Source organism: Mangifera indica, chromosome 8 (genome assembly GCF_011075055.1).
Source record: "Mangifera indica cultivar Alphonso chromosome 8, CATAS_Mindica_2.1, whole genome shotgun sequence".
NCBI classification, from domain to species: Eukaryota; Viridiplantae; Streptophyta; class Magnoliopsida; order Sapindales; family Anacardiaceae; genus Mangifera; species Mangifera indica.
In genome coordinates, this window is record NC_058144.1 from 8,398,138 (window position 1) to 8,413,070 (window position 14,933).

Here is a 14,933-nt window from a genome sequence, read left to right on the forward strand (position 1 = left end):
CCTTTTATCGCTATATAAGATGAGACTATGCCTTACAGTGCTGGCTGAGGACAAACTTGTTCCCTGTTGAACGGGAACAAAATTAAGATTTTTTTGGTACACACATGGCGGCTTTAAGTAATTAATTACAATAACAAATAATGTGTATTAATCATATCATTCTATTGTGCTTTGTGGGATCCGAGAGAGATACATCCGGGTCTATCTACACCTTGACTTTGAAAATAGGTTGGCTTTGGAGAAGAAGTAAAGCAAATAATATCTTCTTGTAGCTAACAAGGAAAATACATCATGTGGCATCCCAACCACCACTGCTTTCAGAAGCCTAATCGAACAAAAACGTGGTCACCAGCTGCCCTTCTCTTTTACCTACCCGCTGTGCCTCTCGTATAAAACCCTTCTTCCTTCCTCTGTTTCCCCCATCGCCTCCTAAAGCTTCTACTCTTCCAAATTTAGTTTTCGGTATTTTTTTGATTAATTTAACCAAATGGCAACTGTGTCTGTCGAGGAGATTATAAACGCCCAAAGGGCAAAGGGCCCTGCCACAATCCTGGCCATTGGCACTGCCACGCCGGCCAACTGTGTCTACCAGGCTGACTACCCTGACTACTATTTCCGTATTACTAATAGCGAGCACAAGACTGAGCTGAAAGAGAAATTCCAACGCATGTGTAAGTTTCAACTTCTTCTTTTTTTGGTTATGTTTTTATTCCTATATTTCACGTGAATGAGGAAAGTTTCAGGCTTTCAATGGTTGAAGCTGATTGTGATGTTGATTAATTTTGTTTACAGGTGACAAGTCCATGATCAAGAAGCGCTACATGCATTTAACCGAAGACATTTTGAAGAAAACCCTAACATGTGCGCCTACATGGCACCGTCCCTCGATGCTCGCCAGGACATCGTGGTTGTGGAGGTTCCAAAGCTCGGCAAAGAAGCCGCAGTAAAAGCGATCAAAGAATGGGACAACCCAAATCAAAGATTACCCACCTTATCTTCTGCACAACCTCCGGCGTTGACATGCCCGGTGCTGACTACCAACTCACCAAGATCCTCGGTCTCCGTCCTTCCGTTAAGCGTTTCATGATGTACCAACAAGGCTGCTTCGCCGGCGGAATGGTTTCTCCGTTTCGCCAAGGACTTGGCTGAGAACAACAAGGGCGCCCGTGTTCTCGTCGTGTGTTCTGAGATCACGGCCGTCACTTTCCGTGGCCCAAGTGATATCCACTTGGACTCATTGGTCGGACAGGCACTTTTCGGCGACGGTGCAGGCGCACTGATCGTCGGTTCCGATCCCGATACATCTATCGAGCGTCCGTTATACCAAATCATTTCAGCTGCACAGACGATTCTCCCTGATTCCGACGGTGCAATTGATGGACATCTGCGTGAAGTGGGTCTCACATTCCATTTGCTGAAAGATGTTCCCGGTTGATCGCCAAAAACATCGAGAAAAGCCTGGGTGAAGCATTCACCCCAATCGGCATCAACGACTGGAACTCAATTTTCTGGGTTGTTCACCCCGGGCCCCGCCATTCTCGACCAAGTCGAGGCCAAACTCGGACTGAAAGAAGAAAAAATGAGAGCAACCCGCCAAGTTCTTAGTGACTACGGTAACATGTCAAGTGCATGCGTTTTATTCATCCTGGATGAGATGAGAAAGAAGAGTATCGAAGAAGGCAAGCCCACCACAGGTGAAGGCCTCGACTGGGGTGTTCTTTTCGGGTTCGGGCCGGGTCTCACCGTTGAAACTGTTGTTTTGCATAGTGTTCCTCTAGCTCCGGCAGCCGCCCACTAAATAAAACAGCGATCCCATATTACATCATCTCTGCTATATCCATAATAAAGATAATAGTGATAAGTAGCAGCGATGTGTGGTGGCGGTCTAGAGGTGAGACCTTTTCCGGGATACTGGGTTTGATTTTGCGTCGCTGTTTGATTTGTAGGGGAAGAAGTTTTAGTTGGTGAAGTACATGCATGTGTATTAATTTGTTGTTGGTGATCACGTGAAATCTGGTTTGGTTGGTGAAGTCAGCTCCTTCCGGTTCCATATAGGATGACCATATAAAAAGTTCTGCTGGTTTTTCATCTAAGAATAAATAAATTGACCCTTTTTCCTTTTTTTTTTTTTTAAATAAGGGTAAAGCCGGAAAACAAAAAAAAAAATCAAGAATAATTAATATTTTTCTAAAAAAATAAAACTATATATTTATTTATATATTTAAAAAATATATATATATATATATATATATATATATATATATATATATATATAAAATATTACTTGAAGGCTACTTTAATAGCCATTCATACAAAAATTGAATAAATTGAAGTAGACCTTTTGTCATTGGAATCCCTGACTAAAATTCAAACTTCATATTTGAGAGTGACGAAAATTTGTTAAATCGCCATCAGGAGTGTCTTGAGTGGCAATAAAACTGTTTCATGTAAAAAATATCAGGAGTTAAAATCTTCTTTGACACAACACTTCAATATTAGGTATATAACCACAAATTTACTTTAAATGTCCGGATGGTTCATTTCAATAACACCCCACAAGTTTTATAAACAAACAACAACAACTATCAGTCTACGAAAGTTACTTGTCATATCTGGATGGCATTAATAATCCAACAAGAATAACCCAATTCAAACCGTTGGATAAAGGTCAAAGGGTGATAGATGAGGAGCAAGTCATGGAAAGCTTTGCTTTTAATAGGCGATTAAGCAGGACCACCGCCTGGTAATGCAGACTAGATACGGAACAAACGTACTAATGTCCCACCTAAATTACCTTTTAATCCCCTTTCCATCCCATAACTTTAAAATTCTCATTTATCCACCATAACCTTTAAAATTAATAAAACTTTAACCCCCCCCCCCCCCCCCCCCCCCCCCCCCCTAAACTCTAAAAACTAACATTTCTCATATAGATAAAGTTTTAAAAAATGGCATCCCCCCGAGTTTAGTTTTCAAACTCCGATGTTATTATTAGCGATCTCTCTCTTTCGAAGCTTATTCTCTCTCCAACAGTCTCTCTCCTCTCAAATAAATGTTTGATCAACATCGAATCAAGCCAGAGAGATGAAGAGCTTCATCGGAAAGATGAAGTTTATCTTCCCAGACAAAGATGAAGATCTCGTCTTCGGAAGAAGATCTCTTCCCATATGCCTTCTTCTGGTCTCCAATTTGATTCGATGTCAATTGGTTATTTAACTAAGAGAAGAGAGATCGTCGGAGGGAGAGAAAACTTCGAGAAGGAGAGACCGCTAGCAATAGTGCTGAAGTTTGAAAACTAAACCCTAAAGGAGAAATATCATTTTTTAAAACTTTGCTTATAGGGAAAATAGTTAGTTTTTAGGGTTTTGAGAGAAAAAATTAAATTTTAATTTATTTTTAATATTATTGATAAAATGTCAATTTTGTTTTTAAAACTAACAAATTTAACCCTCTATAGTTAGGTATTTAATATTTTTATAGTTAAAAGATAAAAACTTAAAATTAAAAGATACTTTATATGGAAATAAGCCCTTTGGCCTAAAATAAAAGAATATATTAAAATGGAAAATAAATTTACTAAAACAAGAAATTACAAAATTTCATTCCTAACATGTTAAAACCCACATTTATTCAAAAAAAAAAAATGTCAAACTTGTGCTGGGTCACATGCACATATTTGCTCCATATTCTACCAAATTTAACACCATTGGCTAGTTGACTTGAGGGGACCAGAAAGGTCCAACGAGCTCAAGGCCCTGCTGCTAGACCCTAGATTCGTGAAGACAGAGAAATGCGACTTTACTCATAAATGGATGGAAACACTATAACGAATTCCATTAGAGGTTACCGAAATTTTCACCAGTGAAAATTTTATCTAAGTTACCTGCCAGAAGAAACTAAACGTCAAAATTATTAACTAGTTATCGTGAACAAAAAGGCATTCCTTTTGCGACAAAAAAATTTCTCTATCAATGAATTACTGTTTATCTTAAATAATGTTATTTCATCAAATATCAGTATGCATAAAGTAAAAAATATCTGAGGAAATGGAAGTGTTATCATTAAAGGGAAAAGAAGATATTTTCCAAAAACATATTCAAAATTTTATTATTAACATTTCCTTAAAAATCACTAGAATATAAAGACTTTAATTGAGAGAAGGAAAAATGACCAATATGAGAATGACAAGTAAAAGAAGAAACAAAAATAGCATACTTTATCATATTAGGAGACATAAATGTAATTTAGGAAGACAACTAAAGAGATATTTCATTTAAATAAACGATCAATTTTACGCATAGTCCAAAAGATCTACCCATTTGCAAATCATGCACATAATAACTATCGTGTGAAAAAAAAAAATTGTACATCAAAACCAAGATCCCGTAATTGTTTTAAAAAAAAAAAGAGTTTGTGAATAAGAAAAACATTAGATATTAATACAATAGAAAGAGAGATATCACCAACATCATTGATAAACAAACAAAAGTTATCAGCAACGTGAATAACAAAATAATAAGATATAATATTTTTAAATTAAAAAAGATGAGTATAAGCAACTATATAATTACAACATCCAAAGTCAAAGTATTGGGAGGATGGTATAAATGGGGTTACAAAAAAACGGAAAAGATGAAAATACCAGTGATGAACTACACTAAAAGTATCAACATTTATTTGACTAAAAGTTTATCTAAGATAGACGAGTAACTAGAAACAAACCTTAGTGATAGTAACAATTGTGTAATGAGCAGAACATTATCGAACTTACACTTGAATTGATTATTTCGTCCAATAATTTTACTTGAATTGCAACTTGAAAACACCAGAGATGGCATTGTAAAATGTCTGTTTTCTCAATTAAACTAAAAAGTACTGCCAGTCAGTCACAATCTAAACGAATAAATGAGGGCCCAACTCAAAATAATTAGTCTAAAGTTAACCACCAAATTAAGGCTTCAGTCCACAATTAATAATCAATCCAAGTAACCACCAATGTCCAAGCCCAATAGAACTGGTTAAAAAAACCCAACACGAACACTCATGGTGTCTTAAGGCAAAACAATCTGCAAGCCAAAATAAAAGAAATATATGCAATGTCAATCAGCAAAACTCATAGGATAGGCGGAAAAGCAATCGTCGGAGAAGAAATCACAAATAGACAAAGATCAGAGTGCGTTGGACGCAATAGATCATCGAAGACGCCACATGTATATATGTTGGTCATTGAAAAAGAAGAACAAGTTTGTCACTTGCAAAGATAACCCGACACTATCTATTTAGTTTATGCAAATAGAGGGCGTTGCAGTGCTGATGGCCAGGATGGTGGCAGGAGCTTGAGCTCGTCCCGCGTTTACTTTAATAATCTATATTTTATTATTTTTGTTATCTCATTTGATTTGTTAAGTAATAAAAGATTTAATAATATTTCATTATAAATAATAATGTAATAAATAATATAGAAAGTAATATGATCAATAAAGATAAATTTAATATATTTAAATGATGTAATATATAAGGTAATCTAATCAATAAAAATAAATCTAGTTATTTAAAAGTCATTACCTGGATAAACAGTATTTGTGTGGACTTTAAAGATTATTAGACATTTTTCCTATTCAAATTACATAATATTCTTAAATTATTTAATTTAATATTTTATATTATATATGTCAAATTTATTGAATTAAAATTGATTTATTTATTCCATTTACACCAAATAAATCTTATAAGCTAATCAGCTGGCAAATAGGTAATATATTGATTATAAATGGTAAAGCATGTTGATGATTTGATTGAGTATTCATGTGAGTATCATGACATAAAAATTAAAATATTTGCACAATTTAATACAAAAAAATACTTTTCCAGCTTAGCAGCATAGTTGTATAATGATTGGTATACATAATTTTATTCAATTATTTCATATAAAAACATTTTTCTCATAAAGAAAATTGAAAAAAAAAAAAAGAAATCCATTGACATCTTTTGAGTAGACTTAATTGGAACTTCCATTCACACCTCAACATTATAAAAAGAAAAGAATAAGTTTGGGGGTTGACATTGACATTATAAATCTAAGCAGGGTTGTTCAAGGATAATGATCAAAATTATTATTTTTGGCCTTACATTAATTTGGAATCCCTTTTAATTGAAGAAATATTATAAGCCTGAGTTGGAGTAATGTCTACATAGCTGGCTGGTGGGGATGACTACCCCACATACACTCCTGAAGACAGCTTTGAGTCTCCATCTCTCTTCTCTTTCAATTGCTTTATTCATTGCCTAGTGTTGTATTCCCTTGTCTTTTCGTACTTGGCTACAGGAATGTTTTTAATACAATACAAAGCTTAGGCAACTTCAACCCAACCCAACCCAACCCAACCCAAGCCACCAAAGTGTTTTTCTAGAAATGTTTTTCAAGCTAGACTTGCTTGTGGTCAGCACCGCAAACATGATTGTTTGGTAATTTCTTCTTGTTCGTAGAACATGTTTTCCATTGGCTTTTACTTTGAAAAACGTTTTCTCTCGAGCCGTATGAGGTACTTCTTTGTAAAGTATTTTTTAAATTTCAAATTTACTTTTTATTACAAAGTAATATATATATAAATAAATTATACGAAATAAGATATTAATATCTAATTAGATAATTTTAAAATAAAAAATAAATAATTATATTATTCAATCAAAACTTGCCACTTCGAAAGATTGAACAATTTGAAATTTGGTAACTAAGCAATATGAAAACACTTTTGAACAATTAAAAAGAAAAGCAATCATTTGATCATAGTATAAGATATTATTGAATAATTAAAAAGTTAAATGTAATGTATAGAATAGAAGCTATATTGTTGTGTAGTGATTCAAGTGTGTATCAGTTACAGCCAAGATGGTCTGTACTGTTCATAACTCTCTTTCTCTCTCACTCAACTTGCAGTATCAGACAAGTATATAAAATAGACTACTTGACAGCCCACACAAGAAACCATATTAAAATTCTAATCTTTATTTATTGTTTTTAATAAAAAAAATATACCTGTTTTTTTTCTTTCTTTCTTGTTCTTAATCTTCTTGAAATCTTCACATTCTTGCTCAGTCTTGTTACTCTTGTAGATGGGATTTGCTTTTCCAACATGAAAAACATTGAAATTTTTGAGTTTTGATTTGTTTATGGGGGTTTCTTGTGGGGTTTGTGTTACATACCTGTATAGTTTATATAAATTCTTTTTTTTTTCCTAATTTTTTGTAGGTGGGTTTGAGATGGATTGTTTGGTAGAGAAGAGTTATAAACTGTGTGGGTGTGTGTGAGAGAGAAAGTGCATATGAGTGTGTGTATTTGTGTTTCTGTTGTCGGCGCAGGGTCGCTTTCTGTCGGCATTGTCTGTTTCCAACGATGATACATACTAGAGAGGGATTTATTTACTTAATTTTTTTATTAAAAAGTACAAGGGAATAGAGAGATAGAAAGATGCTTCTGGGGATTCTTAATTCATTTGTTGTTGCTGTCTGAAACTGTCTTTGTATTTTGTTTTGCTCCATTTTTTGCATGATTTGGACCTGGCCAGAAGTATTGGTCTGGGCGTGATCAGTACTGGGTTTTCTTTGCTTTTTATGTCAGTACTCTTTATTGTTTGATTTTACTTTTTTCTTATTGTTTGGGATTTCTGGGTTTGGTTGCATGAGATAGGGGATTCTTTATTTTCAATGTGGGATCCTTTGTTTTGGTGATAAGTCTTATTGGGAGATTGATATTGTTTGAAATTGGCAAATGAAGTTGAGGTTTCTGGAGATCTGGCTGCATAATTTCTCTGGGAATACAGGTTTGGACCTTTAGCGGACAATCCACATATACTTTACATGCATTTCAATTTTTTATATTAATGCTGAATTGGGCTATTACTTGAATGCTTTTTGACATTTATGACTGGTTAGTTAGATCATTTGTCAGGAGATTCAGATGTTGAATGATTCTGTTCAGTGAGCATTCAATTAATGTATGTCTTCGGCATACTAGTTATGTGTTGGCAGCTTAATGTCTAGAAGGTTGGAACTCTATGGTGAAAATTGCTTTTCGGAATCAGCTGTTCATGATGCAAAAGCTGTTTGTAGAGACTAGAAAAATTTTTAGGTGCCAAGTATTTTATGATGTTAATTGTTGCTTGTGTCATGAAATTACATTAAATTGATTGTCTCTTGTTTTTAATATGCAAATTGCTATTTCTTTTTCCTTTTACTCCATAGATTAAATTCATCACCTGGTGAATTTCTTTTTGTTTCAGGTTCAATGTACAGTACTTTGCATCCCAGTCATAGATTACCTCATAGCTAGAGTGGTTCCCATACCAAATGTCAGTGCCTCTTGCAGCAATAATTGGTGGTGCTGCAGGAGCTGTGGCTTTGGTGGGTATAATTATGTTTCTCATATGGTTGTACCTTTATCATAATCAAAGTGTTTCAAGAAATTCAGACACAGGTTCTTCTGATCAATCTGTTCAAGGTAACATTTTATCTACTGTGTTTCAAAGATTTTGAGAGCACAAGCTCAGTGTGGATTATTATTAATTCACATGGTTTGTTGCAATGATCTCCAGCAGGTAGAAATGTTGGGATTGAGTTACCAGTACGAGAAGTTAGGCCTTTTGCTATAGAAGAATTGTCTCAAGCAACAAAAAATTTTAGTGACAAAAACTTGATTGGGGAAGGAAAATTTGGAGAGGTATATAAGGGTTTGCTACAGGATGGGATGTTGGTAGCTATAAAAAAGCGACCTGGGGCACCTAGTCGTGAATTTATTGATGAGGTAATAACCACTGTCCTCACCTAAGAATCAAATTGTATGTATAATATGCTTCATAAATAAACTCTTGAGAAAAACTCTCATCACTTGTGAACTTATAATATTGGTAAGGAGAGTCATATAATGGCCTTAAGTTGGAAGCTGCCATGCAGACATTTGCTTCGGATTCTTATATCTTTTTGCTAACATTTCAGTGTTGTTTTCAAGCATTAGAATTGCTGTGAGGTGTGATGGAGATTATATTGCTGACTCAACAATATTTACAATAATTATTTAATTTAAATACTTAATTCAAACAGTTATTCACTTCCTTATTTTACTTATCGTATGGATTACCTTGCTGGCAGTTGCAGTATCATAAAGCATGTTATGTATCTTTCCTGGTTTTCTTTATTTATTTTCAGTTGAGGGTCTTTTGCTAGCTTCAGATTGGTAATTATTATTATGCACAAGAAGTGTTCTCTCAGTTATTAGTAGTCAGAATGTTGGTGAATCCTTTGATATTCAATCCTGTAACGTTATCTTCTCTTCTATTTTCATAAGCAAGTTCTTTCTCCCTTGTTATAAATATGTCAAAAGAACCAGGATTGCCTTATGGGTTTGAATTGTATTTTGTACAAATTTTTCCTACTTGTGTAATCTACTGCCATATATTTGTGCTGCACTCTTCAATGTTTGGTCTAATAGGACATACTTTTACTCTCAGGTACACTTCCTTTCATCTATTCATCACCGGAATCTTGTGACACTTCTGGGTTACTGTCAGGAAAATAATTTACAGTTTCTTATATACGAGTATATACCTAATGGAAGTGTTTCCATTCACTTGTATGGTAACTCTCTATCTGGGCACTAATTTTGTTTTATGAGCTTCATGTACTAGGCTAACAACTGAAAATATCTTGCTATTTATTTTTTCTACCTCTTGTGTACCCACACACTCAAACACAAATAGATAATTTTTTAGATATAAATAGATGTGTCAGCTTGGCTTTCCAATGACATCTATGTGAAAAGCAGTATATTTGCAAAGATTTTGCTTTAAGTTGACAGTTACTTAAATGCTGTGTCCATGATATACATAATTGCTAAATGTTTCTTTTTTTTTCTCTCTTTCCCCTTCAGGAACTGGTCAAGTTTCCCGTCAGAAGCTAGAATTCAAGCATAGACTTTCAATAGCTCTAGGGGCAGCTAAAGGTGATCCTCTGCAAAATCAGTGAGCATTTAAGGCATTCCTGGTATCAGTTTTTCTTTTCTTTAGATAAACAATCCAAACATCAACATTGGTCCCAGAAATTCTTTTGTAAGCTTCTTGGAGACTTTGAATTATTAAAAAAATTCCACCTCTAAATGAATGGTCTTGTAGCTATAACTGATACATCTTGAAGTTCTGCTCTCTGGTTCAGCCAGCCTCATGTATCTTTTCTATGCATAGGTCTGGCTCATCTTCACTCCCTGAGTCCCCGTGTGGTACATAAAGATTTTAAAACAGCCAATGTTCTTGTAGATGAAAATTTCATAGCTAAGGTTGCAGATGCCGGAGTTCATAATTTTCTTGGGAGAAGTGATGTTGCAGGGCCATCATCACAAGTTACAGCTGATGAGATATTCCTTGCCCCAGAGTATTACGCTTCGATTCCCCATGTTTTAATTGACCTTCTAAGACTGATACTTTGTTTATCAGATGACACTTATTTGCTGTTTGCTAATGCAGAGTGAAAGAATTCAGAAGATTTTCTGACAAAAGTGATGTGTATAGTTTTGGAGTCTTCCTTCTGGAGTTAGTAAGTGGGCGGGAAGCATCAGATTCATCGTCTTCAGATCCTAGTAAGAATTTGGTTGAATTGGTACGTGATCCACTTCATATTTTTTTGTTATACTATATACTACAGACATGTCAAACCATAGACCTCAAACATGCCAATATGTGTTTCCAATCTGTCATTATTTGTCATATAACACCAGAAATTCAGCTGCTTTTTGTGGAGTTAAAAATTGTTTTCTTGTCATTGGCATATGAAGGTGCAAAACTGTCAAGATTTTAGCAACATGTCAAGCATCATTGATGCAAGACTAGGAAATAGTTTCACAACTGAAGGTATGGAAGATTTCATACGATTGATAGTCCGATGCCTGGATCATTCAAGTGAGAGGCGACCTTCAATGAGCTATGTTGTAATGGAACTTGATCGAACATTGGAGAAAGAAAGGAGCTTGACAACAGTTATGGGGGAAGGAACCCCAACAGTGACCCTTGGAAGCCAGTTATTTAGAGCTACAAAATGAACTGAATTTGTTTGCCTCTGAAGTATTTGAGTGCGGTTTTTGTGAAATAAATTTTTTTGTCTCTTTCTTTTAATTTTTAATTTTTTTGGAAACAAGAGAAAGAAGTTCAGCTGTTTGATAAGTGTATAAAGAACAGCGGCATTTTGTTATTATTTTGTTTCTTCATTTCTTCCATTATAAATGTAATGAAAATCTTATTGTAAACCATAAAATTGTTGTTAATATAAAAAGTGAAGCTTGGAGTTGGTGTGATTTCTAATAATTTGATGATATTTCTGCTTCTCTTTGTCCTTCCTTTACTTGAAAAAGAAACCAAAAGAAAATCTTTTAACAGGTAGCAGTTGCTTCATTCAAGATTAAGATTATTTATATAAGTTGGTAAGATTTGTGGTCAGCTTGACATTTTATAGGGATGTTATTTTGATTTTCTCACTTGCCATCAGATTCTGACTGTCAGCTATGCTACAGTGTCTGCCTGTCAACAAATCATCATAAGCAACCACTTCATTACCTACTTCGCTGGCGACACTAAAATTTCAGGTCATCCTCTGCTTTCTCAAGGTAATCTTCTTCTTCTTCTTTTTTAACCCACGTCATCTACTTGTATAAATGTGTGATTGAAATTTGCTCCACCTGTCATCCTGGATTTAAACTTTGAGCTCTTAAATTAGTGCAGTAACCCAGAGATGGGTAGCAGATATGGGGATTTGTAAGTTCTCTATTTTCTCTTCTATGTGGAAGTAGAAGTGATTATGAGTTTGCTTTGATAAATTTTTCCCTATGATTCTTAGCTGATCAGCAATGTCAAATAGATTGAAGGGGCAAATTCTCTACTATTATATTGATGTAGCGTGTTTAAACTGGAAGACACGATTCTGTGTAGTGTATAATGAATACTGCTTTTACTGCAGATGTTAGAAAGAATTGGGACATTGATTTTTCTCTAATAGGTCACTGATAAGTTTTTCTTTGACATTAGTTTCTACTACTATACTCTCCTCTGTTTAATATTGGACCTGAACTTTACAAATTTAGGAAGTAGGAAATTCACAACTTTTTGCCAAAGAAAGGGGGTCTGAAGGAACCCAAGCACAGACCTCTCAGGAACATACAGTGGGGCTGAGCACTGCACTAACCCCTCAGAGTCGTTAGTTGTTTCTTGTTTTATTTTCAAGAGTTTTATCTTTTTCTTAGATTAATAGCTGCTTTATATAGGTAGCTGTCACTGGATTTTTCTGTTATTTTAGTTTACAAGGTTGATCTTGCTTGTGTGTTTTGTGAATAATGAATGAGATGCACTGTTATTATGAGAAAGTGATGATTTCGTCTCTGGGACTGCAGGGGATTCCACAGAGGGTTCACCTGGAACAAGCAATCAAGCCTCACCCTCTGTTAACCTTACTTGGGAATACTCCCTGACTGTCTAGTCCAATTCCTGCAATGAAATGTGGTCTAAAATTCACATGCTTGAGCCAAGAAATGGTAACTATCACAACCATTGCAAAAATCAAGCCCTTGTGCTGAATTTGTCACATGTTCTCCAACCCAGTAGAGAATGTGTAGCATAGGCTCTTAGTCATAGTGAGAACACCACTAACCTCTGCCTTCTCTTCTGCCAGATTATTTATCCTGCCCGAGTCCTCCACCGCCCTCTCCTTGAACTCCTTGACATTTTCCCTCTTGACCATCAGTCCATCAGTCAATCACTATGTGATAACGCTTTTGAAGCATTCCTCCATTTTGACTGTGTTGACAACCCATTTCCCTGCCCTGATGCCAACAACTTCCAAGAAATGCGTCATTGCTTTTCCAAGTTGAAACAACAACTAGACCATAATCTTCGAAAATCTCACTCAAGGGTGTCTCGTTTCCACCATACTACCAGGGGCACTGCCAATTGTATCATTGGCACTGCTGTGGCATTTACTATAACCACTGCAGCTACTGCTACTCAGGCACTTCTTGACACAATTGATTGGCTTGTCGGTCGATTATACACTGCCATTGAGGGAGGCAAGCTGCTGGTAAGGTTTGGATTGGAGAGGGGCAATGACAAGCATTCCATTCAAGAGGCAGTGAAAAAACTAAAAGGTAAACCGGCTCACTCTCCTGCTTGAGGATCTTTGCTCCTCCAGGAAATCAGTCTTACCCTCTTACCCAAACTAGCAGTTCCTAACCATTTTTGGTAATATTTTCTAGTCATACTTGAGAATTATATTTCTATTCTGATTATGCATCATTCCTTAACCCTGAGATAGAAACTAGGCCTTTACCCCTTTTTACATGGGCTTGCTGCACTTTTTATACAGATGAAGTTGCAAGTGCCAAGACCTTCAAGTCAGAAAACCTGGTTCAGTTTTCCAACATGCTTATTTCCTCAAAATTTTGATGAAAGTTTTGGTACTCATACAAAGCTGATGTAGTAATGGTGATTTTTCAAGGACTAATGTGTATTATGATAAATATTTCGTTAAATTACAGCTATGAACTTTCTTTCCTCTTGCTTAGAACTGAATTAAAGCCACTGGATATGGACGTTCTGACTGTACATGGGTAGCTAGCAGACTTATCCATATTGTAAGTGCTTCTGAAAATAACAGGTTAACAACCCAGGAACTATTTGAATTTAATGAAATCTATTGGATAATTTAAAGTGGATCTATCTAAAATAATATATGACAACAGAGAGACAAGAGTAGACGTTATGTCTATCAATAAAATGATACGTATAATTTTATATATAAATAATAATATATTATTATATGATTAAGTATTTTTTATTTTTAATTTTTAATTATTTAATTACGTGATGACATATTATTGTTTATACATAAAATTGTGTATATAACATTATTTTATGTCTATATGGGTATAAATATAATAATAAAATTATATGCATAATTTTTATGTAAAACTTTTTATATAAATAATAATATGTTATTATGTAATTAAATGTTATTTTTTTAATTTTTAATTATTTATTTATATGATAATATATTATTATTTATATATAAAATTATATACAAAAATTATTTATATAACATTATACTAAATGTAATTGGGCATAAATGGATAAGCATGGGCATAATGCTAAAGAATTTTTATTTTTATTATTATCCACGATTTGATATAATGACATACTTTTACCTTTTTTAAGTTTAGAAAAACAAATTCCTGTTTCTATTAAAATTTTTAATAAAATATATTAAAAATTTTATAAATTTATTTTGAAAAAACCAGAAAAACATTCAAACTTAATATTATTTTCTTTTTGAGAGTTTTATTAAATAATTTTTATTTTAATTTATATTCATTTTATTTTAAAATAATAAAAAATTTTAATATTAGGAATATAGATTAGAACATTGATAAAGTATAATTATATATTTGAAAATAAACTTTTTAAAAATATTAATAAAAATTTTAAGAGTTTTTTTGAAATTTAATAAAGTTTAGATGTTTTGATATTTATAAAATTTGAATATATTCATTAATAATTTCGAAAATAATAATTATACTTCAAAAAAAAATTAAAACATAATAAATTAAAAATATAAATGTCTCATTAAAAAATACTAAAATTATAACATAATTTTTTAAATAAAATAGGAAACTGATATTTACACTCTTATAATATTATTTATTTTTTAATCTAACAAAAATAACATAAATATTTTTTCATTACAAAAATTATGGAATGGATGGAAGAGGGAGATTTTGGATGGAATTAGTCATTTGACTTTTAAACAAAAGGTTAAAAGGCTTGTTCTCATCCAAGATATAGTGAAATCTCAAAGCCTTATTTTTTTACTTTTAAAAATCTAAATACTTATTTATAAACTAATTTCTA

The 14,933-nt window shown here is 33.7% G+C and overlaps 2 protein-coding genes and 1 pseudogene across 4 annotated transcripts; all 3 read left to right on the forward strand.

The window, feature by feature from the left end:
- The first annotated feature begins 423 nt into the window (after positions 1 to 423).
- LOC123222547 lies at positions 424 to 2,118 on the forward strand (annotated as a pseudogene).
- Positions 2,119 to 7,025: 4,907 nt separating this feature from the next.
- Positions 7,026 to 11,345, forward strand: LOC123224514 (proline-rich receptor-like protein kinase PERK8). 2 transcript variants are annotated; one of them, XM_044648201.1, is made up of 8 exons: positions 7,026 to 7,820; positions 8,280 to 8,497; positions 8,592 to 8,800; positions 9,504 to 9,630; positions 9,923 to 9,994; positions 10,233 to 10,419; positions 10,512 to 10,644; positions 10,820 to 11,345. In XM_044648201.1, exons 2-8 carry the CDS (start codon positions 8,347 to 8,349, stop codon positions 11,081 to 11,083), a joined length of 1,143 nt encoding a protein of 380 aa, XP_044504136.1. In that variant the 5' UTR covers positions 7,026 to 7,820; positions 8,280 to 8,346; the 3' UTR covers positions 11,084 to 11,345. The 2 variants fall into 2 exon arrangements, with proteins under 2 accessions (XP_044504136.1, XP_044504137.1); XM_044648202.1 differs by having other exon boundaries at positions 7,028 to 7,820; positions 8,595 to 8,800.
- A 140-nt stretch (positions 11,346 to 11,485) lies between these two features.
- LOC123224516 (UPF0496 protein At3g19330-like) lies at positions 11,486 to 13,579 on the forward strand. Of its 2 annotated transcripts, XM_044648203.1 has the most exons (3): positions 11,486 to 11,644; positions 12,425 to 12,565; positions 12,703 to 13,579. In XM_044648203.1, the coding sequence occupies exons 2-3, from the start codon at positions 12,524 to 12,526 to the stop codon at positions 13,198 to 13,200; spliced, it is 540 nt and encodes a 179-aa protein (XP_044504138.1). In that variant the 5' UTR covers positions 11,486 to 11,644; positions 12,425 to 12,523; the 3' UTR covers positions 13,201 to 13,579. The 2 variants fall into 2 exon arrangements, with proteins under 2 accessions (XP_044504138.1, XP_044504139.1); XM_044648204.1 differs by lacking the exon at positions 11,486 to 11,644 and having other exon boundaries at positions 11,654 to 12,565.
- Positions 13,580 to 14,933: the final 1,354 nt, after the last annotated feature.